This window comes from Oncorhynchus keta, chromosome 23 (assembly GCF_023373465.1).
Source record: "Oncorhynchus keta strain PuntledgeMale-10-30-2019 chromosome 23, Oket_V2, whole genome shotgun sequence".
Classification (NCBI taxonomy): domain Eukaryota; kingdom Metazoa; phylum Chordata; class Actinopteri; order Salmoniformes; family Salmonidae; genus Oncorhynchus; species Oncorhynchus keta.
This window is the reverse complement of record NC_068443.1, coordinates 25364524-25390602: the sequence shown is the minus strand read 5'-3', so window position 1 is coordinate 25390602 and position 26079 is coordinate 25364524. Positions and strand designations below refer to the sequence as shown.

Below are 26079 nucleotides of genomic sequence, written 5' to 3'. Positions count from 1 at the left end.
TGACATTGGGTGCTGTCGGTGTCCTGGAGGGCAGGTAGTTTGCCCCCGGTGATGCGTTGCACACCACCCTCTGGAGAGCCTTGTTGTTGAGGGAGGTGCAGTTGCCATACCAGGCAATGATACAGCCCAACAGGATGCTCTCAATTGTGCGTGTGTAAAAGTTTGTCAGGGTTTTAGGTGACAAGCCAAATTTCTTCAGCCTTCTGAGGTTGAGTAGGCGCTGTTGCATAAGAGCACCAGCTGTTCCGGACGACTGTGTGATCACGCTCTCCATAGCCGATGTGCTTAAGACCTTTAAACAGATCAACATTCACAGTGTCGCAGGGCCAGACTGATTACCAGGACGTGTACTCCGAGCATATGCTGACCAACTGGCAAGTGTCTTCACTGACATTTTCAACCTATCCCTGACTGAGTCTATAATAGCTACATATTTCAAGCAGACCACCATAGTCCCTGTCCCCAAGAACACTAAGGTAACCTGCCTAAATGACAACCGACCCGTAGCACTCACGTCTGTAGCAATGAACTGCTTTGAAAGGCTGGTCATGGCTCACATCAACACCATTATCCCAGAAACCCCAGACCCACTCCAATTTGCATACCGCACCAACAGATACACAGATGATGCAATCTCTATTGCACTCCACACTGCCCTTTCCCACATGGACAAAAGGAACACCTATGTGAGAATGCTATTCATTGACTACAGCTCAGCGTTCAACACCATAGTGCCCTCAAAGCTCATCACTAAGCTAAGGACCCTGGGACTAAACACCTCCCTCTGCAACTGGATCCTGGACTTCCTGAGGGGCCACACCCAGGTGGTAAGGGTAGGTAACAACACATCCGCCACGCTGATCCTCAACACTGAGGCCCCTCAGGGGTGCGTGCTCAGTCCACTCTTGTACTCCTGTTCACCCATGACTACACTGCCAGGCACGACTCCAACACCATCAACATGTTTGCCGATGACACGATGGTGGTAGGCCTGATCACCGACAACGATGAAACAGCCTATAGAGAGGAGGTCAGAGACCTGGTCGTGTGGTGCCAGGGAAACAACCTCTCCCTCAACGTCATCAGAACAAAGGAGATGATTGTGGACAACAGGAAAAGGAGGACAAAGGAGGCCCCCTTCTCATCAACGGGGCTGTAGTGGAGCAGGTTGAAAGCTTCAAGTACCTTGGTGTACACATCATCAACAAACTATCATGGTCCAAACACACTAAGACAGTCGTGAAGAGGGCACAACAAAGCCTATTCCCCCTCCAGAGACTGAAAAGACTTGGCATGGGTCCTCAGATCCTCAAAAGGTTCTACAGCTGCACCATCGAGAGCATCCTGACTGCCTGGTATGGCAACTGCTCAGCCTCTGACCGCAAGGCACTACAGAGGATGGGGCGTACGGCCCAATACATCATTGGGGCCACACTTCCTGCCATCCAGGACCTCTATATCAGGCGGTGTCAGAGGAAGGCCCTAAAAATTGTCAAAGATCCCAGCCACGCTAGTCATAGACTGTTCTCCCTGCTACCACATGGCAAATAGTACCAGAGTGCCAAGTCTAGGTCCAAAAAGGCTTCTTAACAGCTTCTACCCCCCAAGCCTTAAGACTCCTGAACAGCTAATCAAAGGGCTTACCAGACCCCTCTTTTATGCTGCTCCTACTCTGTTTATAATATATGCATTGTCACTTTAACTCTACCTACATGTACACTACCGGTCAAAATTTTTAGAACACCTACTCATTCAAGGGTTTTTCTTTATTTTTACTATTTTCTACATTGTAGAAGGGACCCTGGGACCCTGGGACTACATTGTAGAAATTAGTGAAGACATCAAAACTATGAAATAACACATATGGAATCGTGTAGTAACCAAAAAAGTGTTAATTAAACAAATCAAAATATATTTTATATTTGAGATTCCTAAAATAGCCACCCTTTGCCTTCATGACAGCTTTGCACACTCTTGGCATTCTCTCAACCAGCTTCACCTGGAATGCTTCTCCAACAGTCTTGAAGCAGTTCCCACATATGCTGAACACTTGGTGGCTGCTTTTCCTTCACTCTGCAGTTAGACTCATCCCAAACCATCTCAATTTGGTATGAGGACTGCAGATGTGGCCAGGGCAATATATTGCAATGTCCGTACTGTGAGACACCTAAGACAGCTCTACAGGGAGACAGCATGGACAGCTGATCGTCTTCGCAGTGGCAGACCACGTGTAACAACACCTGCACAGTATCGGTACATCCGAACATCACTCCTGCAGGACAGGTACAGGATGGCTAAAAAAACTGCCCGGGTTACACCAGGAACGCACAATCCCTCCATCAGTGCTCAGACTGTCCACAATAGGCTGAGAGAGGCTGGACTGAGGGCTTGTAGTCCTGTTGTAAGGCAGGTCCTCACCAGACATCACCAGCAACAACGTCGCCTATGGACACAATCCCAATGTTGGTGGACCAGACAGGACTGGCAAAAAGTGCTCTTCACTGGCGAGTTGCGGTTTTGTCTCACCAGGGGGGATGGTCGGATTTGCGTTTATCGTCGAAGGAATGAGTGTTACACCGAGGCCTGTACTCTGGAGTGGGATCGATTTGGAGGTGGAGGGTCCGCCATGGTCGCGGTGTGTCACAGCATCATCGGACTGAGCTTGTTGTCATTGCAGGCAATCTCAACACTGTGCGTTACAGGGAATACATCCTCCTCCCTCATGTGCTACCATTCTTGCAGGCTCATCCTGACATGACCCTTCAGCATGACAATGCCACCAGCCATACTGCTCGTCCTGTGTGTTATTTCCTGCAAGACAGGAATGTCAGTATTCTGCCATGACCAGCGAAGAGCTCGGATCTCAATCCCTTTGAGCACGTTTGGGACCTGTTGGATCAGAGGGTGAGGGCTAGGGCCATTCCCCCCAGAAATGTCCAGGAACTTGCAGGTGTCTTGGTGGAAGAGTGGGGTGACATCTCATAGCAAGAACTGGCAAATTCTCACAGTAAGAACTGGAAAATCTGGTACAGTCCATGAGGAGGAGATGCACTGAAGTACTTAATGCAGCTGGTGGCCACACCAGATACTGACTGTTACTTTTGATTTTGACCCCCCTTTGTTTAGGAACAAGTTATTCAATTTCTGTTAGTCACATGTCAGTGGAACTTGTTCAGTTTATGTCTCAGTTGTTGAATCTTGTTATGTTCATACAAATATTTACACATGTTAAGTTTGCTGAAAATAAACGCAGTTGACAGTGAGAGCACGTTAATATTTTTGCTGAGTTTATATACACTGAACAAATATATAAATGTAAAGTCTTGGTCCCATGTTTCATTAGCCGAAATAGAAAATCCCATACATTTTTCATAGCACGAAAAGTTTATTTCTCTCAAATTTTATTGAGGAGTATTTCTGTCTGTCATAAAGGTCTTTCGTGGGGAAAAACTCATTCTGATTGGCTGGTCCAAGGAGATGATTGTGGACTTCAGGAAACAGCAGAGGGAATACCCCCCTATCGTGGATGGAACAGTAGTGGAGAGGGTAGTAAGTTATAAGTTCCTCGGCGTACACATCACAGACAAACTGAATTGGTCCACCCACACAGACAGCATCGTGAAGAAGGCGCAGCAGCGCCTCTTCAACCTCAGGAGGCTGAAGAAATTCGGCTTGTCACCAAAAGCACTCACAAACTTCTACAGATATCACCGCCTGGTACGGCAACTGCTCCGCCCACAACCGTAAGGCTCTCCAGAGGGTAGTGAGGTCTGCACAACGCATCACCGGGGGCAAACTACCTGCCCTCCAGGACACCTACACCACCCAATGTCACAGGAAGGCCATAAAGATCATCAAGGACAACAACCACCCGAGCCACTGCCTGTTCACCCCGCTATCATCCAGAAGGCGAGGTCAGTACAGGTGCATCAAAGCTGGGACCGAGAGACTGAAAAACAGCTTCTATCTCAAGGCCATCAGACTGTTAAACAGCCACCACTAACCTTGAGTGGCTGCTGCCAACACACTGACTCAACTCCAGCCACTTTAATAATGGGAATTGATGGGAAATTATGTAAAATATATCACTAGCCACTTTAAAGAATGCTACCTAATATAATGTTTACATACCCTACATTATTCATCTCATATGTATATGTATATACTGTACTCTATATCATCTACTGCATCTTTATGTAATACATGTATCACTAGCCACTTTAACTATGCCACTTTGTTTACATACTCATCTCATATGTATATACTGCACTCAATACCATCTACTGTATCATCTTGCCTATGCCGCTCTGTACCATCACTCACTCATATATCTTTATGTACATATTCTTTATCCGCTTACACTTGTGTCTCTATAAGGTAGTAGTTTTGGAATTGTTAGCTAGATTACTTGTTGGTTATTACTGCATTGTCGGAACTAGAAGCACAAGCATTTCGCTACACTCGCATTAACATCTGCTAACCATGTGTATGTGACAAATATAATTTGATTTGATTTGGTCCTGGCTCCCCAGTGGGTGGGCCTGCATCCCTGTCCAGTTATGTGAAATCCATAGATTAGGGACTAATTCATGTATTTCAATTGATTGATGTCCTTATATGAACTGTAAAAGTGTTGCATGTTGCGTTTATATTTTTGTTCTGTATAAATACGTAATTGTGATATGCGTGCGAGTGCCTTGCAAAGCGTAGGCCTTTAATTTGTGCGTGATGCGTGCATGGGCGGGGGCAGCGAAACAGAGGCTAAATTGATGCAAAATGGTCCGCTATTGGTCGAAGCATTGTGGTACCCAAGAGAAAGACCACTGCACAGCAGCATCGCCGTACGAATGACCAGAAAATCGTCCGACAAAACCTGGAACATGGCCCAACGGAGGATATGCTATATCTTATTCTTAAAACACCCACACATGAGAAATGCCATGAGAATGAGAAGTTTCATCTAGTATGATTCAAAGGCAGGTGACACTGACCCAGGTACGTTTAGATACATTTATTTGTCCATCCTTGAATAAGATAGTTGTGGCTAAATTGATACGTGCTCGTGTCTGAATCGATCGCTAGTTAATTTTGATGCATGGGATCACGAGTTCTATGTGCTACAAAATAATACTGACTGAGGTTGACGCCTCGTATTTTCTCAAACGAGATTGTTTCCATGGGTGCTCTAAATCATGGCCAGCCACTAAAAATCACCCCTGTACTGTAGCTTACTACTATGGCTGACTATGAGAGGTCTCGCAGTGTTTGTTGATATTAGAAAGTGAATATTGATTTAGGCATTCCATTCGTAGGGCGTGTTTTGATCGAGTCTGTATAACCAAGTCAGAGTAGGTCAATCCTATAGGGATGCCCCACCATAATATGAGAGAGAGAGGGCGAGAGAGAGTCTCTTACTCTGTGTCTGTGTTTGAATCTAAAATACAACACCACATATAATGGAGTGGTTAGATAAGGAGGAAGGCAATATTTGTAATTTACTAAATTACTACTATAGTAGTACTGCTACCATAGTACTACTGCTACCATAGGCCGCCTACCACACACAGGCTGTTCCAGCCCGTTCAACACAGCACAGGGAGATAGAGACTGTTTTCATTATAAAAGGCAGTCAGTGCTCATGAGTAGCAGTAATAGCAGTAATCCTGATCAGTAGCAGAGAGATTGACCAGATTACTATTGATTCACCTGTAACTGCCAAAGACTCAAGCTACCATGTAGAACGGGGACCCGCAGTCTATTGATCCATGTTAAAATCACCACTGTGGAGGAGACTTGTTCACAGTGAAAGGTCTATGAATACCAGAAAGGTATATGGAAAATCAAGCTAATATTCCTGTTACAGTTTCAGTGTCTGTCATATTGTCGATCAAGGAAAGTAAAATGTAGTACATTTTATTTGGCATGTGTGGGTTGCCCCCATAGACAATCTTTTAGGAACTAGCAATGCTGCTAGGCGTTTATACAGCATTTTCTTTACTTGGTTTTACTCAGTGTAAGTCAAGTGGGATAGTTCAGTGTAAAGAAAATATAGTAAAACTGCCTGGGGCAACTTAGTTGGAGAGGGATTGTATTTCCCTGCCTGCCAAGTGTCTGCAGCCATTATACACTTACATTTGGAATGGATTTGAGGGCCTAATTGATCATCCCTGCTGCCTCTTATTGGCTGGTATATATTAGAGCTACTATACTGTCATGTATTTGAAGGAGAATTGATCTATTTGATACACCTTCCTGAGCACATTTAATCAAGATGAATCTATTGTCTTCCTCACATCTCTGGGCATGGAGTAGTAACAGTAGGTGCTCCTAAATGGATGAGAGATGGGAGAGCACTTTTACAAAATCCCCCAAAATGCACCTCCCTGCTCCAGCCCTGCTTGGTTCAGCCCTGTGGATTTAAATGAGCAGAAGGAAGTAGAATGCTGAGCCACTGCTCAATACATAGTTTAAAAATGCATTGAGTGAGTCATCTAACCAACCAGCTAGGCAGTCCCAGTGCTGAGCTGCATTAGGAGGACTAAACATTGCTCCTTTGACTGGAAGGATATTTTTTGATGTTGCTGCTAATCTAGTGCTGTGAATAAGACACTCAGTATCAGGACCTCAGTATCTGGATGCAACAGAATGCTATATAGACTGTTTTTAGACAGGCAGCCTATTTCTGATATTTTTTCCACTCATTTGTCTTTTGACCTATCACATCAGATCTTTTCACATCAGATATTTTTCTGAGTTGGTCTGATTGGTCAAAAGACCAATTATCGAAAAAAAAACCATCAGAATTGGGCTGCCTGTCTAAATGCAGCCATATGGTCCTAGCTGCGTTCCCATGGTTGCACACTGCACGCTGCGATCAGCTATGTGGTTTGTTTAGCCTCACGCTGCTGATTCGCTGTAGTATAATTTGTGATGGCGGGATGATAGTGCACCAGGTCCTATTCTTCGGATTCGTCTCAGTGAGTAAATCCAATTAGATTAAAATCATGAGCTTTATGTAGAGGTAGTTAGCCTACAGTATGGGATTCATTACAGTGGGGCATTTCCGTGCATCATGCTGGCAACTGTCCAACTTTGTAGAGGCACCTTTTCTTTTTATAGCAAGACTTCTCCACAAAACTTCTTTGTATTTCACTCAACCTTTTTTACTGTTTTTAATCACAAGGGATTTACAACTCTGCTTCATTCTACTAGTATAGTGATATTGTTATAATGAGTTGGCAGCCCTTAAAGGTGATACGGAGGGTAATTTTACTGTCTGCATCCCTGCATGTATTAATTGGTTGGGAGCTTATGTGAAAGAAGAGCTATGTAGGCCTGGCCTGCTGTATTATGTAGGTGGACTAATGTCTTCAGTTGCTGCACAGTGCAGATAGTACAGAGAAACTGATGATCACTGAACTGATGATCTCATATGGCTCCTAAAAGGAGTTAAGTAATAGGCCAACTCTGAGATAGACAGAGAATAAACCACTGTACTGTAGTATTTTCTCTGTCTGGTGTTTTAATATGAAACTTTAACTGTATAGCGTAACCTTTTTTTTAAACTCGCTTATTCACCATTTCAGTATTTTATCTACTCAACTATTCTATCTACTCAATTATTCTACTTAACCTGCACACACAGCAGAGATTGACAAGTCAAATTGTCACATTGTTCCCTGCTCTTCCCTTTCTCTTTTTACTTCCGCTCAAATATTTCTTAAACAGTGTGTGTTGTGTATGGTGGCATTCCATCCATACAGAGGTTGTATCAAGGCAGACAAGTGACCTTGTTGCTGAAGAACAGTGGCATAGTTGTTGAAGAGGATGCTTGGCAGCTGCATGCACTTCCACACTGGAGGGCCAGAAATTGGCTCTAATGAGACAGGCTATTGAATGGTCATTGTGTTGGTGGATTGTTCTCAGCGCGCAGTGGGGGTCTGGTCTATTGTGTTGGCCAGCTGCCCGGGCAGACTAACAGACATATCTTCATCTTTCACTTGGCCAGCATTGACTGAGTAGTGACTGAGTAGAGACTATGTGTGTGTGTGTGTGTGTGTGTGTGTGTGTGTGTGTGTGTGTGTGTGTGTGTGTGTGTGTGTGTGTGTGTGTGTGTGTGTGTGTGTGTGTGTGTGTGTGTGTGTGTGTGTGTGTGTGTGTGTGCGCACATGTGTGTGTGCACGCGTGGTTTGTTCAACCGCACCTGCCCGAAATTGCTTACAACCACCTTACTATACAGTGCCTTCAGAAAGTATTCAGACCACTAGACTTTTTCAATATTTTGTTAGCTTACAGCTTTATTCCAAAATGGATTAAAAAAATATATATATGTATATATATCATCAATCTACACACAATACCCCATAATGACAAAGCAAAAACAGGTTTTAGAAAATGTTGTTAATTTATTTAAAAAACTTTTAAAAAACGAAAATCTCACAGTTACGTAGGTATTCAGACCCTTTTATTCAGTACTTTGTTGAAGCACCTTTTTGTAGCGATTACAGCCTCAAGTCTTCTTGGGTATGATGCTGCAAGCTTGGCACATCTGTATTTGGGGAGTTTCTCCCATTCTTCTCTGCAGATCCTCTGAAGCTCTATCAGGTTGGATGGGGAGTTTTGCTGCACAGCTATTTTCAGGTCTCTCCAGAGATGTACGATCGGGTTCAAGTCCGGGCTCTGGCTAGGCCACTCAAGGACATTCAGAGACATGTCCGGAAGACACTCCTGTGTTGTCTTGGCTTGTGTGCTTAGGGTTGTTGTCCCCCTGGAAGGTGAACCGTCACCCCAGTTTGAGGTCCTGAGCGCTCTGGAGCAGGTTTTCATCAAGGATCTGTCGGTGGCGCAGTGGTTAAGGGCGCTGTACTGCAGGCTCTGTCGCAACTGGCTGCGACCGGGAGGTCCGTGGGATAATGCACAATTGGCCTAGCGTCGTCCGGGTTAGGGAGGGTTTGGCCGGCAGGGATATCCTTGTCTCATTGCGCACCAGTGACTCCTGTGGCGGGCTGGGTGCAGTGCACGCTAACCAAGGTTGCCAGGTGCATGGTGTTTCCTCTGATACATTGGTGCTTCCGGGTTGGATGTGAGCTGTCTTAAGAAGCAGTGCGGCTTGGTTGGGTTGTGTATCGGAGGACGCATGACTTTCAACCTTCGTCTCTCCCGAGCCCGTACGGGAGTCATAGCGATGAGACAAGATAGTAGCTACTAAAACAATTGGATACCATGAAAAAGGGGTAAAAAAAAGGATCTGTCTGTACTTTGCTCTGTTCATTTTTTCCTCAGTCATGACTAGTCTCCCGGTCTGTGACGCTGAAAAACATCCCCACAGCATGATGTCGCCACCACCATGCTTCACCGTAGGGATGGTGCCAGGTTTCCTCCAGACATGTCGCTTTGGCATTCAGGCCAAAGAATTTAATCTTGGTTTCCAAGTTTCCAGAGTATATTTCTTTCTCATGGTCTGATCGTCTTTAAGTGCCTTTTGGATTACTCCATGCACGCTGTCATGTGCCCTTTACTGAGGAGTGGCTTCTGTCTGGCCACTCTACCATAAAGCCCTGATTGGTGAAGTGCTGCAGAGATGGTTGTCCTTCTGGAAGGTTATCCATCACCTCCCTGACCAAGGTTCCTCTCCCCCAATTGCTCAGCTCTAGGAAGAGTCTTGGTGGTTCCATACTTCTTCCATTTCAGAATGATGGAGGCCATTGTGTTCAATGCTGCAGAAATGTTTTGGTTTCCTTCCCCGGGTCAGTGCGTCGACACAATCCTGTCTCAGAGCTCTACGGACAATTCCTTCGACCTCATAGCTTCGTTTTTGCTCTGACGTGCACTGTGAACTGTAGGACCTTTGTATAGACAGGTGTGTGCGTTTCAAAATCATGTCCATTCAATTGAATTTACCACAGGTGGACTCCAATCAAGTTGTAGAACCATCTCAAGGATGATCAATGGAAACAGGATGCACCGGAGCTCAATTTCGACTCTCATAGCAAAGGGTGTGAATACATGTAAATAAGGTATTTCTGTTTTTATTTTCAATACATTTCCAAAATTGTCTAAACCTGTTTTTGCTTTGTAATTAAGGCTGTAAGGTAACAAAATGTGGAAAAAGTTAAGGGGTCTGAATACTTTCCTGTACGTGATAAAGTGAAAATCTGAGGCCTGCACCCGACCCTAACGCGCTAATATAGAAAATGTGCCGTAGGCTACAGTCAGAGATGGCTGTCAACTTGTCTATAATTAGATACTGTATATGGAGCTTCTCTTCTGTCATTATATGTTGCCCTAGAACACTAAATAAACCCTTGCTCACCAGAATAATGGCATAAATTGATAGAAGGAATGCTTCAATCTAGTTGACATTGGTAAAGTTTTGTTTGTCATCTGCTTCTTTCACATAGCAAAGACGTTTAGGAAATGGGGAGAAAATGCAAAAACAAAAATACTGGAGTTTGTCTGTGGAACATTTCCAAATGACATCAGTTTGACCATTTGTAAGAAAATAGAAAGCTGTGAAAACAACCCAACATGTTTCTGATAATATTTCAGTTTGGCTTGAATGCATATTTGATGTGATTGAAATACTATCAGCTTTTATGATGCTGATAAGATAACACCTCTACAGAACATATCTAACTGTGCATTAGCATTCTCTCCAGATGCTCTCAGATGGGGAGAAAATGCAAGAACAAAAACACTCCTGACCCTGAGTCCAAATGTAGCCTACATCAAATAAAATCGTATTTGTCACACAAAGATAACAGGTGTAGACTTTACTGTGAAATACTTACTTACGAGCCCTTTCCCAGCAATGCAGAATTAAAAAGAAAGAAAAGATTAGCAAAAAAAAAAAACGAACTAGTAACACAATAAAATAACAATAATAGCTTGTGTACATTAGTACTCTGTGCCGCTTGCCACTCCGGCCGCCCAGAGTGGCTCACTTGTGGGTGTGCTGGCAGCATATAGCAGCACGTTCGACTGTGCATCAAGAATTCAGCATAGCAAGTTTGAATGAAGGTCTGGTTGGTAAATAGTTTAATCCATTCTTTATTTCATGAATTTATTCACAGGTAAATAGTAATATACTCTAAACCGCTCTGGTGACAAACAAACTTTGCTGTCCTGTTTCCAATCGTTCACATGGCTGGGAGAACCTATTCAAGTAAGTAAATACAGTAAAAAAAAGTGTTTTTTAAACAATGTATTATTAGCTAACTAGCTATAGTGCAGGCTAACTCAAATGAACTGCTAACGTAGCAGTTCGCTATCTAGCCAACTTTACATACTGTGTAGCTAAGTTAATTAAATATCACCATCTACCTAACTTAATTTTAGCTAGGTGTCTTGATGTATTTATCATTGTAAAAACAAACTCCAAATGCATTTGTAGGTAGCTAGGTAACAGCAATTGAGAAGGGTGAAAGGACAGCTGCCCCAATTGTCAAAGTGAGAGAGTAGGCTATTCTGGATAGGGCAGGTACTTTTGTGTAGTTCCAGTCCCTAGAAGTGAGAACAGAGATATAGTAACATAATATTCAGTGCTGTCTAATTTGAGTAAAATGAAGTCTGTTTATTGCAATGTTTTATGCCCTCAGATACAGAGAGCTTTGAAAGCCTGTCTGCAGATGAAGAGGTCCCAATGAAGAGCAGTGGTTCTCAGTCCTGGTCCTGGGGACTCAGAGGGGTGCACATTTTAGTTTTTAGCTTAGCACTACAGAGCGGATTCAAATGATCAACTCATCATCAAGCTTCAAGTGGTACTTATGTACAGTTGAAGTCGGAAGTTTGCATATACTTAGGTTGGAGTCATTAAAACTCGTTTTTCAACCACCACAAATGTCTTGTTAACAAACTATAGTTTTGGCAAGTCGGTTAGGACACTTACTTTGTGCATGACACAAGTAATCTTTCCAACAATTGTTTACAGACAGATAATTTCACTTGTAATTTACTGTATCACAATACCAGTGGGTCAGAAGTTTACATACACTAAATTGACTGTGTATGTTTACATACACTAAGTTTACATACACTAAATTTCCAAGCTGCCTTTAAACAGCTTGGACAATTCCATAAAATTATGTCATGGCTTTAGAAGCTTCTGATAGGCTAATTGACATCATTTGAGTCAATTGGAGGTGCACCTGTACATGTATTTCAAGGCATACCTTCACACTCAGTGCCTCTTTGCTTGACATCATGGGAAAATCAAAATAAATCAGCCAAGACTTCAGATAAAAAATTGTAGACCTCCACAAGTCTGGTTCATCCTTGGGAACAGTTTCCAAACACCTGAAGGTACCACGTTCATCTGTACAAACAATAGTACGTAAGTATAAACACCATGGGACCACGCAGCCGTCATACCGCTTAGGAAAGAGACTCTAGATATGAACGTACTTTGGTGCAAAAAGTGCAAATCAATCCCAGAACAACAGCAAAGGACCTTGTGAAGATGCTGGAGGAAACAGGTACAAAAGTATCTATATCCACAGTAAAACGAGTCCTGTATCAACATAACCTGAAAGGCCGCTCAGCAAGGAAGGTAGAAGCCACTGCTCCAAAACCACCGTAAAAAAGCCAGACTACGGTTTGCAACTGCACATGGGGACAAAGATCGTACTTTTTGGAGTCCTCTGGTCTAGTGAAACAAAAGTAGAACTGTTTAGCCATAATGGCCATTGTTATGTTTTCAGGAAAAAGGGGGAGTCTTGCAAGCCGGAGAACACCATCCCAACCGTGAAGCACGGGGGTGGCAGCATCACGTCGTGGGAGTGCTTTGCTGCAGGAGGGACTGGTGCACATCACAAAATAGATGGCATCATGAGGCAAGAAAAGTAGGTGGATATATTGAAGCAACATCTCAAGACATCAGTCAGGAAGTTAAAGCTTGGTCACAAATGGGTCTTCTAAATGGACAATGACCCCAAGCATACTTCCAAAGTTGTGGCAAAATGGCTTAAGGACAACAAAGTCAAGGTATTGGATTGGCCAACACAAAGCCCTGACCTCAATCCCATAGAAAATGTGTGGGCAGAACTGAAAAGGTGTGAATGAGCAAGGAGGCCTACAAACCCGAGTCCGTTACACCAACTCTGTCAGGAGGAATGAGACAAAATTCTCCCAACTTATTGTGGGAAGCTTGTGGAAGGCTACCCAAAATGTTTGACCCAAGTTAAATAATTTAAAGGCAATGCTACCAAATACTAATTGAGTGTATGTAAACTTCTGACCCACTGGGAATGTGGGAATATTTCTCTCTACTATTATTCTGACATTTCACATTCTTAAAATAAAGTGGTGATCCTAACTGACCTAAGACAGGGAATTTTTACTATGATTAAATGTCAGCAATTGTGAAAAATTGAGTTTAAATGTATTTGGCTCAGGTGTATGTAAACTTCCGACTTCAACTGTATTATTATTTGTGATGCTATCCTTGATATGATCCTGCTATTGTTTGCTACACATGCCCATGTGTGTGCACATGCATCTGTCTATCCAATGTTATCATGGTTTGTTATAAGAGATATTATACTTTAGAAATCCACAATGACCTGGGGATGTCAAAGTCTAATATTGACTATCTTCCATATTCCTACAGATACCTTGCAACTGGAGATTGCTTCAAAACGATTTGGTTACCAGGGCCATCTGGGACTGTCTACCTGTGTCCTGCAGAACTTCATGAGGATGTAGATGAGGACCAGGAGGGGATCTGCAGGATTTTTCAAGGATGGGCGCTAACAATGCAGCACAGGAGGCAATCCGTGTGCGGGAGATTTTCACCTCCTACTTCTTCGAAGAGGGTGCTGTTCCTTGGCAACACCAAAGACTAGACTATGCACAACCAAAGCCTCTTAAGAGCCATCCACATTGCAATAAGTGTATTCTTCCATTTACTTCGCTATGTCAACTGCATTTATTCAATTCACAGTTTAGGTAAGGGTAATGTCTGTACAAAGACAGAACAGGCTCCTTTAAGAGTCACCCATATTGAAATAGAAGAACAATTAGACACCCTATATCCCACAGCTACACACTCGTGTATCAATCTGATTGATGGATTGTGTTGTGCAGTAAGCAGGCTCAGGTGTATAACTGTGGCTCCTTCCACCTTCAAAGAACAGGCAAGAGGGCCAACCATGGAGAATAGTAAGACATGGTCATTTTTTCTTTTTATGTAGAAAATAATGTAGAAAACGATATATTGTTTGTCATCGTGTGTCTGTATGTTTTTCAGTATAAAGTACTTTTCAGCCACTTAGTGTGGACAACGGGTGAGACGACACACAGATTCCTGTTGAACATTGTCTCTTCAACTACCTTATTTTCTCAATAACCGTCTCTCTCCTTCACTTCCTCCCTCTTCCCCCCTTCTGCCTAAATCCTCTAGGTTATATCAGCTGTGTCGGTGAACCCCTACCGCATCTGAACTGGCTACATAGAGGGCACAGTATGATCAGAGGTGAGAGGTCACTTGGTCGGGTCAACAGGAAGTATTATTAAATAGATGCTTTACACTGAAATGCAGCTAGAGATGTAGTAATCCCAGAGTTAATGATCCAAGGTCAGTTTTGCATTTCACCTCCTGATGATTATGATGACTGACAGTGTTAGAATAAAAGAAACACAAGGCTTAAACATGCTATATCTGTCTCTCGTCTACAGGTATGTCTTGATGTGAGAGAGGATGCCAACCCCCAGTCCCATCATCGCCACCTCACCCGCTCGGGCCATCTGGGGAGACACCACGAGAGACACTATTATACAATTGTGATGAACTGAGAGAATATTACATATAGTCGCACTGTAATTCATGAATCATATGCTGTCATCCCTGCTCCTCTTTTCCTTTCTGTCTTCTACACTTTTTCTCACACCTCTCTCCTCATCTCCTCTTTATTCCTCTGTTTTTCTCACACCTCTCTCCTCATCTCCTCTTTATTCCTCTGTTTTTCTCACACCTCTCTCCTCATCTCCTCTTTATTCCTCTGTTTTTCTCACACCTCTCTCCTCATCTCCTCTTTATTCCTCTGTTTTTCTCACACCTCTCTCCTCATCTCCTCTTTATTCCTCTGTTTTCTCACACCTCTCTCCTCATCTCCTCTTTATTCCTCTGTTTTTCTCACACCTCTCTCCTCATCTCCTCTTTATTCCTCTGTTTTTAGCACACCAGATGTGCATTGAACAACAGATTGAACTTCTATTTATAATATAAGATTACAATTATAATATTTATAATGCATGTATTATGTATTTATAACACTTGGATAACTTCTTTCAATAAAGCCTTTCACATTCTATCCTAGTTGAAATGAAGTCTCTCATTTGATTAAATACTACACCAATCCTGTGTCCTCAGATCAGTGCAGATGGAGGAAAGTAGATATTGAGATGAACCGGTTTTAGAGTATTTACATAATGCATAGGAAGTATAGTGTACTGTTTTTAAATTCTGTTTCTGTGTATATCAGTTACAAATCAGCCTTTAACTAGTTAAATCATGTTTCTAGTCTATTGCGTAGCTATAATGTGTAACCATTGCTGTCCCATGGGCAGGATTGGTAAACACTGTTGAAGTGTATAATTTAGGGGTGCAACTTTCACTTTCTGAAATGGCATTTTTGTGCCCCTCCAGTATTATCATTGGAATATTTTTTTTTTTAAAACAACGATGTGCTTTAGGACCATGCGGATGCCACCAAGCAGTCGAAGGCTATTTGGAGTGTTTATCCGACTGGATTAAAAAAAAAAGATATATTATGCCCCACACTTCTTGCGCTGCTGGTATGACTGTAATAGATACATGCAGACACAGCATCAAATACTGGAGTTTGATACTCCTGGTATTGGATATGACTGTAAAGGAACATCTCACAGACGTTCATACCTGAACCGCACCTTTATTTGTTAAGGTAGAGTACATGATCAGTGAATACATTCAATGTACAGGCTACAATGTGGGAATCTCATGCTTGGTATTAACTACATGTAACTACATGCATCCTTGGCGCAATAAAGTTATATTATATTCTACTCAATCCATAGGCTTCATTAAATCCATTCAGACTGTTTTGAACACTCTCCATTCCTTTGGAACTTAGTGTATACTGTTTACTGTTCATTATTTTATTGTTTTGGCAATGTAAACATATTATTATTATTATTATTATTATGAGAGAGGCAGCACACTCAGTCACCTCTGAACAGTCTGAGCAGGACAGGACCTTGGAGTGTTCCTCACTCATAGCACTGTGCTGCTCCCTCTTCACTAACTAGGCATTGTTGTCTCTCTCCTCCCACTCAGAAGTTATTGATACATAGTGGAGAAACATCCAAAAGATTTTAGGATTATATTTCCTGCTGGTAATATTCCCCCTATAGCTCCACTTTCTCTGCAGGATGGTACAAATCACTACCTTTTAGTCTGCCAGAATAAACCAAAAGAAAAACACACCTGACATGTTCTTAAAGATGGCGATTCAAGTTTTGATTGTATCTCAAAAACGCAGAAATAGCAATGCTAACATTTGGCCTCCTAAAAATCTCTCTCCAGTACTAGCTCTCCATCCTCCCCATTCACAGTTTCTCTCCTTCTTTCCTCTCCTCTTCTCCAGAACTTGTACCAGAACAGGTTTCTCGGACTTGGACGAGCAGCAATGGCATCCCCGTCACGTTCGTCCCAGAACCGCCGGCGCTGTAAGCACCCGATCCGCCACAGCTACAATCCCGAGCAGTTCCCGAACGTCAACTTCCAGAACGGCTTTCCTGAGGTCGTGGCGACTATGCACCGCTCGACCAGCGACACAGACCTGGTGACATCACACAGCCGTTCAACGCTCACCGTCAGCACCTCACTCTATGCCATCGGTCAGACCCAGGACATCCTCATCTGCTGGGACATCAAGGAGGAGGTGGACGCTGGGGACTGGATTGGCATGTACCTCATCGGTGAGCACTGCCATAACAGTGATTTTCATAGAAGGGACCAAAGCAATACGTAATAGTAGATGATAGTGAGGCAGCTAGAGACAGTGAGATGAAGAGCAGCTTATTTCAAATGTTGTAAGCTGTTACACATACTGCATGTGATCTTCTTTGGAGTTAGCTTTTGGGGAAGAGGAATAGGTGTGTAGGACAAGAACTAGAATGTGTTCATTCAAGTCTACAGTATTTGAAAGGGACTGCATGTACACTACATAGAGAGCAATGCGATGACTCAGGTCATGTTAGGTCAGGTTATGTCCAGTCTGCCTTCCCTTATCATTTGAGGTTATCTAAAGGTGGTGTTGTGGTGCTCAGACACAGTTAATGTTACGTATCCACAGGGAACTGACAATGCTTGTGTGATACTGTAATGGGACTTTGTATCTCACCTTCACCTCCCTCCCTTTCGACTCTCTCAGAAGAAGTTTCGTCGGAGAACTTTCTAGACTACAAGAGCCGCGGAGTGAATGGTTCGCACAAGGGCCAGATAGTGTGGAAAATTGAGGCCAACTCCTATTTTGTGGAGCGTAAGTGCATTTCTGGAAATACATCCAAAACCAGCTACATTACAGTACACTACATCCCCCACACACTGAGAGAGATGTTTTATAACGGATGTAGCATCTGCCACTCAGAACAGGACACTGCTTCGTCAGAGCATATTGTAAATCTTTACATACAGTGGGGCAAAAAAGTATTTAGTCAGCCACCAATTGTGCAAGTTCTCCCACTTAAAAAGATGAGAGAGGCCTGTAATTTTCATCATAGGTACACTTCAACTATGACAGATAAAATAAGACGAAAAAAACCAGAAAATCACATTGTAGGATTTTTTCTGAATTTATTTGCAAACTATGGTGGAAAATAAGTATTTGGTCAATAACACAAGTTTATCTCAATACTTTGTTATATACCCTTTGTTGGCAATGACAGAGGTCAAACGTTTTCTGTAAGTCTTCACAAGGTTTTCACACACTGTTGCTGGTATTTTGGCCCATTCCTCCATGCAGATCTCCTCTAGAGCATTGATGTTTTGGGGCTGTTGCTGGGCAACATGGACTTTCAACTCCCTCCAAAGACTTTCTATGGGGTTGAGATCTGGAGACTGGCAAGGACACTACAGGACCTTGAAATGCTTCTTACGAAGCCACTCCTTCGTTGCCCGGGCGGTGTGTTTGGGATCATTGTCATGCTGAAAGAGCCAGCCACATTTCATCTTCAATGCCCTTGCTGATGGAAAGAGGTTTTCACTCAAAATCTCACGATACATGGCCACATTCATTCTTTCCTTTACACGGATCAGTCGTCCTGGTCCCTTTGCAGATAAACAGCCCCAAAGCATGTTTCCACCCCCGTGCTTCACAGTAGGTATGGTGTTCTTTGGATGCAACTCAGCATTCTTTGTCCTCCAAACACGACGAGCTGAGTTTTTACTAAAAAGTTATATTTTGGTTTGATCTGACCATATGACATTCTCCCAATCTTCTTCTGGATCCTCCAAATGCTCTCTTGCAAACTTCAGAAAGGCCTGGACATGTACTGGCTTAAGCAGGGGGACAAGCCTGGCACTGCAGGATTTGAGTCCCTTGCAGCATAGTGTGTTACTGATGGTAGGCTTTGTTACTTTGGTCCCAGCTCTCTGCAGGTCATTCACTAGGTCCCCCTGTGTGGTTCTGGGATTTTTGCTCACCGTTCTTGTGATCATTTTGACCCCACGGGGTGAGATCTTGCGTGGAGCCCCAGATCGAGGGAGATTATCAGTGGTCTTGTATGTCTTCCATTTCCTAATAATTGCACCCACCGTTGATTTCTTCAAACCAAGCTGCTTACCTATTGCAGATTCAGTCTTCCCACCCTGGTGCAGGTCTACAATTTTGTTTCTGGTGTCCTTTGACAGGTCTTTGGTCTTGGCCATAGTGGAGTTTGGAGTGTGACTGTTTGAGGTTGTGGACAGGTGTCTTTTATACTGATAACAAGTTCAAACAGGTGCCATTAATACAGGTAATGAGTGGAGGACAGAGTAGCCTCTTAAAGAAGAAGTTACAAGTCTATGAGAGCCAGAAATCCTGCTTGTTTGTAGGTGACCAAATACTTACTTTCCACCATAATTTGCAAATAAATGTATTAAAAATCCTACAATGTGATTTTCTGGATGTTTTTCCCTAATTTTGTCTGTCATAGTTGAAGTGTACCTATGATGAAAATTACAGGCCTCTCTCATCTTTTTAAGTGGGAGAACTTGCACAATTGGTGGCTGACTAAATACTTGTTTTGCCCCACTGTAACACTGAAACTATCTCATAACTATTTTTTTTCTCATTACCATTGTGACCATTTTGAATCTTCAGACTTCCATAAGTTTCAGGATTTCCCTTTTGAATCACAAATCCTTCTTACTCTGTACAGATTAAAGCAAGTCTATTTGGAAGAGATTTCCATAAATAAAATAATTGACATCATTTATACAGCCAAATGATCCCATTAGTTCCTTTAGACTAGAGAACCGACACTGACTGTATAGTACAGTAGACCCCGGTGTGGACAGCCCTGCTTTGACACAAAGTGCAGCTATGAGTAACTACCATAGTGCTATCCTCCTCTCATCTGGTTCTGCTAAAGTAATACGTTGTCATCTGTGGGTGATTTTGTTATTTAGCTAGCACTGCTTATTGTTTATTTACCTAAAGTAAGACTCATCCCTCAAAGAGCTCCTCCCACCTCATCAGTAGGGACAGCTCATTCGCAAGAATCAGATATCTATCAATCAATCAATCACATTTATTTATAAAGCCCTTTTTACATCAGCCGATATAAAAGAAACCCAGCCTTAAACCCCAAACAGCAAGCAATACAGATGTAGAAGTACGGTGGCTAAGAAAAACTCCCTAGAAAGGCCAGAACCTATGAAGAAACCTAGAGAGGAACCAGGCTCTGAGGGGTGGCCAGTCCTCTTGTGGCTGTGCCGGGTGGAGATTATAAAAGTACATGGCCAAGATGTTAAAACGTTCATAGATGACCAGCGGGGTCAGATAAAAATAATCACAGTGGTTGTCGAGGGTGCAACAGCAGTAAATGTCAGTTGGCTTTTCATAGCCGATCATTCAGAGTTAGAGACAGCAGGTGCGGTAGAGAGAGTCCAAAACAGCAGGTCCGGGACAAGGTAGCACGTCCAGTGAACAGGGCAGGGTTCCATAGCCGAAAGGCAGAACAGTTGAAACTGGAGGAGCAGCATTACCAGGTGGACTGGGGACAGCAAGGAGTCATCATGCCAGGTAGTCCTGAGGCATGGTCCTAGGGCTCAGGTCCTCCGAGAGAAAAAGAAAGAGAGAGAGAGAGAATTAGAGAGAGCATACTTAAATTCACACAGGACATCGGATAAAACATGAGAAATGCTCCAGATATAAAAGACTCACCCTTGCCCCCCGACACATAAACTACTGTAGCATAAATACCCAAACAGGGCCAAACCGACAGGATATAACATCACCCACTTTGCCAAGGCACAGCACCCACACCACCAACCTATTTTTTATTATTTTACCTTTATTTAACTAGGCAAGTCAGTTAAGAACAAATTCTTATTTTCAATGACATTCTAGGAACAGTGGGTTAACTACCTGTTCAGGGGCAGAACGACAGATTTGTCAGCCCCCGTAATAGGGTTAGAGGCAGAGAATCCCAGTGGAGAGAAGGGAACCGGCCAGGCAGAGACAGCAATCAATCTTTTGGACAATACCATTCGCTGGTGCCTGTGTGCCACCCTGTAGGCTCAATGGTGTTGATTCTCAAGCATCTCCATTTAGCTATCACAGTAGATTAGCAGCTTGGAAAGCAGCCACTGAGATTCTTATCTCTGTGTAATTAAATTGATAGTATTATCTCTCTGTGTAATTAAAGGGATAGTATTATGTCTCTGTGTCAGGCTCCGCTGCTAATAACCATGTAGCTGAGGACCGTCTGCTCTCTCTCCCCCAGTTTATTGGCATGCTGCTCACAACAGCTTTCTTAGGTCACGCTGGTGTGTCTCTGGCCTGTTTTTGAGAGCTTTCCAACTGTGAAACCTGATACAGGTGCCAATAAACAGAGAAATAGTGTATAATGCAAACAGTAGGTCATTCTAAAAAGATAGGACAATCTCTCTCCTGTTCTTAAACTAACTTCTGTCCTCTCTTCTGTCATCTGTCTCTTCTTTCCTCTCAGTGGAGACCAAGATCTGTTTTAAATACTACCATGGTGTGAGCGGGGCCCTGCGAGCCACTACCCCCAGTTTGACTGTGAAGAACCCCTCAGTTCCGGTGAGCATGTGGTCCTTCTGTAGCTCAGTTGGTAGAGCATGGCGCTTGTAACGCCAGGGTAGTGGGTTTGATCCCCGGGACCACCCATACGTAGAATGTATGCACACATGACTGTAAGTCGCTTTGGATAAAAGCGTCTGCTAAATGGCATATATTATTATATTATATATCATGTAGGACTACTTAGCCCCAGCCTGGTATTAGTGCTACTGTACATGGGCTTTATATGTTCATATGGGCTTCTCAAGGGGCACTGAAGGGAAGAGATGGTGAATTACAACGGATCTACTGTATGTCTTTCCATCTAAAGGATATATTTTTCCATTGTCTGGGTTGAAGCTTATCACTAGAGCCTAGAGTGGTAAGAAAAGTAAGAAGAAAAATCCTGACTGTTCCAGAAAGGGGTTAGCATGTCATCTGTTGTCCAGTGTTACCTGGATTACTAGGGGTTATCAGACGTGATTTAAAGGGCAGATATAATGGGTTTAGCAATCCATTAGATTGGTTACCCTTCTTTTCTCATTGACTGGAAAAGAAAATCCTGAAATTGAAAGTGGTGCTAAGTGTATAATATTATATGCTTATTGGCTGGTTGACATTGCCTGTCTTGAGAGAGATCACACACAGACAGACAGCAGTCTGAGAGATAGACAGACAGATACGCCACAGCCAGAGGTGAACAGAGAGGGGAATCAGATATGTCCTTGTGTTGTCCCTGTGGAGTATATTGTAGTAGAGGTCCCCTGTGGGCACTCCAGCTGTCTGCTGGAGGCCCACTGCAGCCAGGGAGTGAAATGCATTAGCCCAGGCCTATGCAGGCCCTGCCACCACAGCCTACATACCCCCACACTGCTATAATGACTACTCACTTGTCCTCCTAGAGATCCCATCCAGAGGAATAATCTCAGAGAAACACATCAATGCCACAGCCTGTCAAAATGCCATTGTATTGTTACTGCTGTGATGGTGTGTGTGCGTTTGCATATGACCCTTATCCTCCACCCCCATCTCTCAGTGGCCCTCCATCTCTCAGTGGCCCTCCATCATCTCTCAGTGGCCCTCCATCATCTCTCAGTGGCCCTCCATCATCTCTCAGTGGCCCTCCATCATCTCTCAGTGGCTATTTTCCACAAATCCACCTGCCTGCTATAAAGATCCTTAGGCAGGCTTACACCTGTGGAGGAGGAACAGGGAGGAGAGGTGCTGTAAAGGCGGACGCTGATGGGACTTTTTCTCTCTCTCTCTCTCTCTCTCTCTCTCTCTCTCTCTCTCTCTCTCTCTAACCCTCTTGCTCTAACCCTCTCTCTATCGCTCTAACCCTCTCTCTATCGCTCTCTATCTCTCTCTAACCCTCTCTCTCTTTGTGTAGGTGTTTAAGCCCGTCACAAATGAAGAAGTCCCCCAGAGCACAGGCAGCAGAAGACTCATTAGCTTCTCCCTCTCAGGTGAGCATGCCCCCCCCCACACCACCACCACGTTACCTTGGCAATGCGTCTCTACAGGGTTGGGCCAGCACACGTGCCAGCATTACTGTGGCAAAGGGCAACACACAGCTTGTGTCTCCATAGCAACTCATCCCAGGATTCAGATACAGTACTATCATCCATCTGGAGTACATCATGTGCATTACAGGAAGGAATGTTCTGTGCCAACTGGCATGATACAGAATGCTAGCAGTTAGAGAAATATCGACAAACCCACACTTACATGACGGTGATGAAAAGGATTCCTTTCTCCTAACACTTCCATACTTAAATGCGGCTGTTTCATTCCCAAACGCTGCATGAAGAAATACATCACATCTGTAGAAATGTCACAAAAACATCCTAACATGCTGACTCATCATAGGAAAAGCACAGTGAGTCTATTGTGCTAAGTGTTTCCGACAGTCCTGAGTTGAGTTGGATTCCTAACTGAGGGATGCAGCAGCAGCAGCAGTAGAGGCATGATCCAGTTCCACCTGATTCACAGTGAGGTAGTACAGATGAAAGGTGGGGGTGACAGCTTGCTCAGTCGTGTATCCAAACGATTCTCTCCCCCCACGGCTGCATGGGAGATGTCAGGGGGAGGCAGATGGGATTTCAGACAGCAGCTCTTCCCCTTTCGTCTTCAGCTTTGATCAACACAGGCTTACAAATACTGAACAAACATACTGACTGTAGTAGTCCCTGTCTGGTCCCAGATCACTGGGAGGCTATGCTACTGTATGGCATGGCTGTCACAAATATTACAGAGCAGAGTTGGAGAAACGTTCAAGTTAAATGCAACGCTATGCAAAATAATAATTCTGTCTAGACCTATTTTTCAGGGTGAGTTATTCTGTCTCTGCTCTGCTATAGTAGAACATACTACTACTATTGTAGAAGTACAGCATACTGTGGCAACACAGGATATTGAACCGAATTGATTTGCAGAGCGAAAAGGAACATTCTCTTTCTCAGGGACATTCCTGCTGACTGCACTCTTCTCTTCTTTGTCAGAAGTATGGGATTTTCTTAAGCCGTTAAAGGTGTAATTTTAAAGCCGTTTATCCTCATCGTCTCCTCCTCTATACTCTTATCATCTCTGGTAGATTTCCACGCCACAGGGCTGAAGAAAGGGATGTTCTTCAACCCTGACCCCTACCTGAAGATCGCCATCCATCCCGGCAGGAACAGCATCTTTCCAGCGCTGCCACACCACGGCCAGGAGAAACGCTCCAGCATCGTCTGTAACACCATCAACCCCCGCTGGCAGAGAGAGGTGAGAGGAGGGCCCTGACAAGGCTTTATATTCTATGTGTTCCAAGACAATTGTTGCTATCTGGCTCGAAGGACTATGAAAAAGCAAGCAACCTTGAGTATGCTCTCTGTAACAGGGCAATAAAGTCAGGCAGAGTGACATTCTTAGGGTGCTTTATACAATATGTTATACATGTACTGCTGACCTGGAACCATATGGAAACACTAACTGGGATGTACAGAATTTACACAGGTGTAACCAAAGTTGTTTTTCGTGTTTTTGCTCAAGAGAACAAGTGTTGAAAATGGGTTTCAACAGTTGTGGTTTGGTTGTGATGAGTTGATAGCACTATCCCTGCAACATACAGTGCATTCAGGAAGTATTCAGACCCTAGTATATTTTATTTCTTCCTCATCAATCTACACACAGTACCCAATAATGACAAAGCAAAAACAGGTTTTTAGACTTTTTTTTGCTGTAAATATCACATTCACATTTAAGTATTCAGACCCTTTACTCAATACTTTGTTGAAGCACCTTAGGCAGCGATTACAGCCTCCAGTCTTCTTGGGTATGACACTACAAGCTTGGCACACCTGTATTTGGGGAGTTTCTCCCATTCTTCTCTGCAGATCCTCTCAAGCTCTGTCAGGTTGGATGTGGAGCGTTGCTGCACAGCCATTTTCAGGTCTCTCCAGGCACTTGTCATCTCCCGTCTGGATTACTGCAACTCGCTGTTGGCTGGGCTCCCTGCCTGTGCCATTAAACCCCTACAACTCATCCAGAACGCCGCAGCCCGTCTGGTGTTCAACCTTCCCAAGTTCTCTCACGTCACCCCACTCCTCCGCTCTCTCCACTGGCTTCCAGTTGAAGCTCGCATCCGCTACAAGACCATGGTGCTTGCCTACGGAGCTGTGAGGGGAACGGCACCTCAGTACCTCCAGGCTCTGATCAGACCCTACACCCAAACAAGGGCACTGCGTTCATCCACCTCTGGCCTGCTCGCCTCCCTACCACTGGGGAAGTACAGTTCCCGCTCAGCCCAGTCAAAACTGTTCGCTGCTCTGGCCCCCCAATGGTGGAACAAACTCCCTCACGACGCCAGGACAGCGGAGTCAATCACCACCTTCCGGAGACACCTGAAACCCCACCTCTTTAAGGAATACCTAGGATAGGATAAAGTAATCCTTCTCACCCCCCTTAAAAGATTTAGATGCACTATTGTAAAGTGGCTGTTCCACTGGATGTCATAAGGTGAATGCACCAATTTGTAAGTCGCTCTGGATAAGAGCGTCTGCTAAATGACTTAAATGTAATGTAAAAATGTCTCTCCAGAGATGTTCAAGTCCGGGCTCTGGCTGAGCAACTCAAGGACATTCAGAGACATGTCCCGCAGCCACTCCTGCATTGTCTTGGCTGTGTGTGCTTATGGCCCCAGTCCGAGGTCCTGAGCATTCTGGGGCAGGTTTTCATCAAGGACCTCTCTGTACTTTGCTCCGTTCATCTTTGCTGACGAGACTCCTAGTCCCTGCAGCTGAAAAATGGTGGTGCCAGGTTTCCTCCAGACGTGACGCTTGGCATTCAGGCCAAAGAGTTCAATCTTGATTTCATCAGACCAGAGAATCTTGTTTCTCATGGTCTGAGAGTATTTAGGTGCCTTTTGACTAACTTCAAGTGGGCTGTCATGTGCCTTTTACTGAGGAGTGTCTTACATCTGGCCACTCTACCATAAAGACCTGATCTCACTGATCATCCCTAAAGCCAACACCTCATTTGGCCGCCTTTCGTTCCAGTACTCTGCTGCCTGTGACTGGAACGAATTGCAAAATCGCTGAAGTTGGAGACTTTTATCTCCCTCACCAACTTCAAACATCAGCTATCCGAGCAGCTAACCGATCGCTGCAGCTGTACATAGTCTATAGGTAAATAGCTCACCCTTTTTCACCTACCTCATTCCCATACTGTTTTTATACTGTTTTTATTTATTTACTTTTCTGCTCTTTTGCACACCAATATCTCTACCTGTACATGCCCATCTGATCATTTATCACTCCAGTGTTAATCTGCAAAA

General features: G+C 43.8%; 1 protein-coding gene across 1 annotated transcript in view; it reads left to right on the top strand.

The window, feature by feature from the left end:
• The first annotated feature begins 4785 nt into the window (after positions 1–4785).
• Positions 4786–26079, top strand: part of hecw1b (HECT, C2 and WW domain containing E3 ubiquitin protein ligase 1b) — a 65783-nt gene continuing 44489 nt past the window's right edge. Inside the window, exons 1-6 of the mRNA XM_052476913.1 lie at positions 4786–4995; positions 16623–16956; positions 17412–17519; positions 21193–21287; positions 22657–22732; positions 23860–24029. Of these exons, the coding sequence (XP_052332873.1) occupies positions 4966–4995; positions 16623–16956; positions 17412–17519; positions 21193–21287; positions 22657–22732; positions 23860–24029 (813 nt within the window). The 5' untranslated portion in view covers positions 4786–4965. The remainder of the gene's footprint in view (positions 4996–16622; positions 16957–17411; positions 17520–21192; positions 21288–22656; positions 22733–23859; positions 24030–26079) is intronic.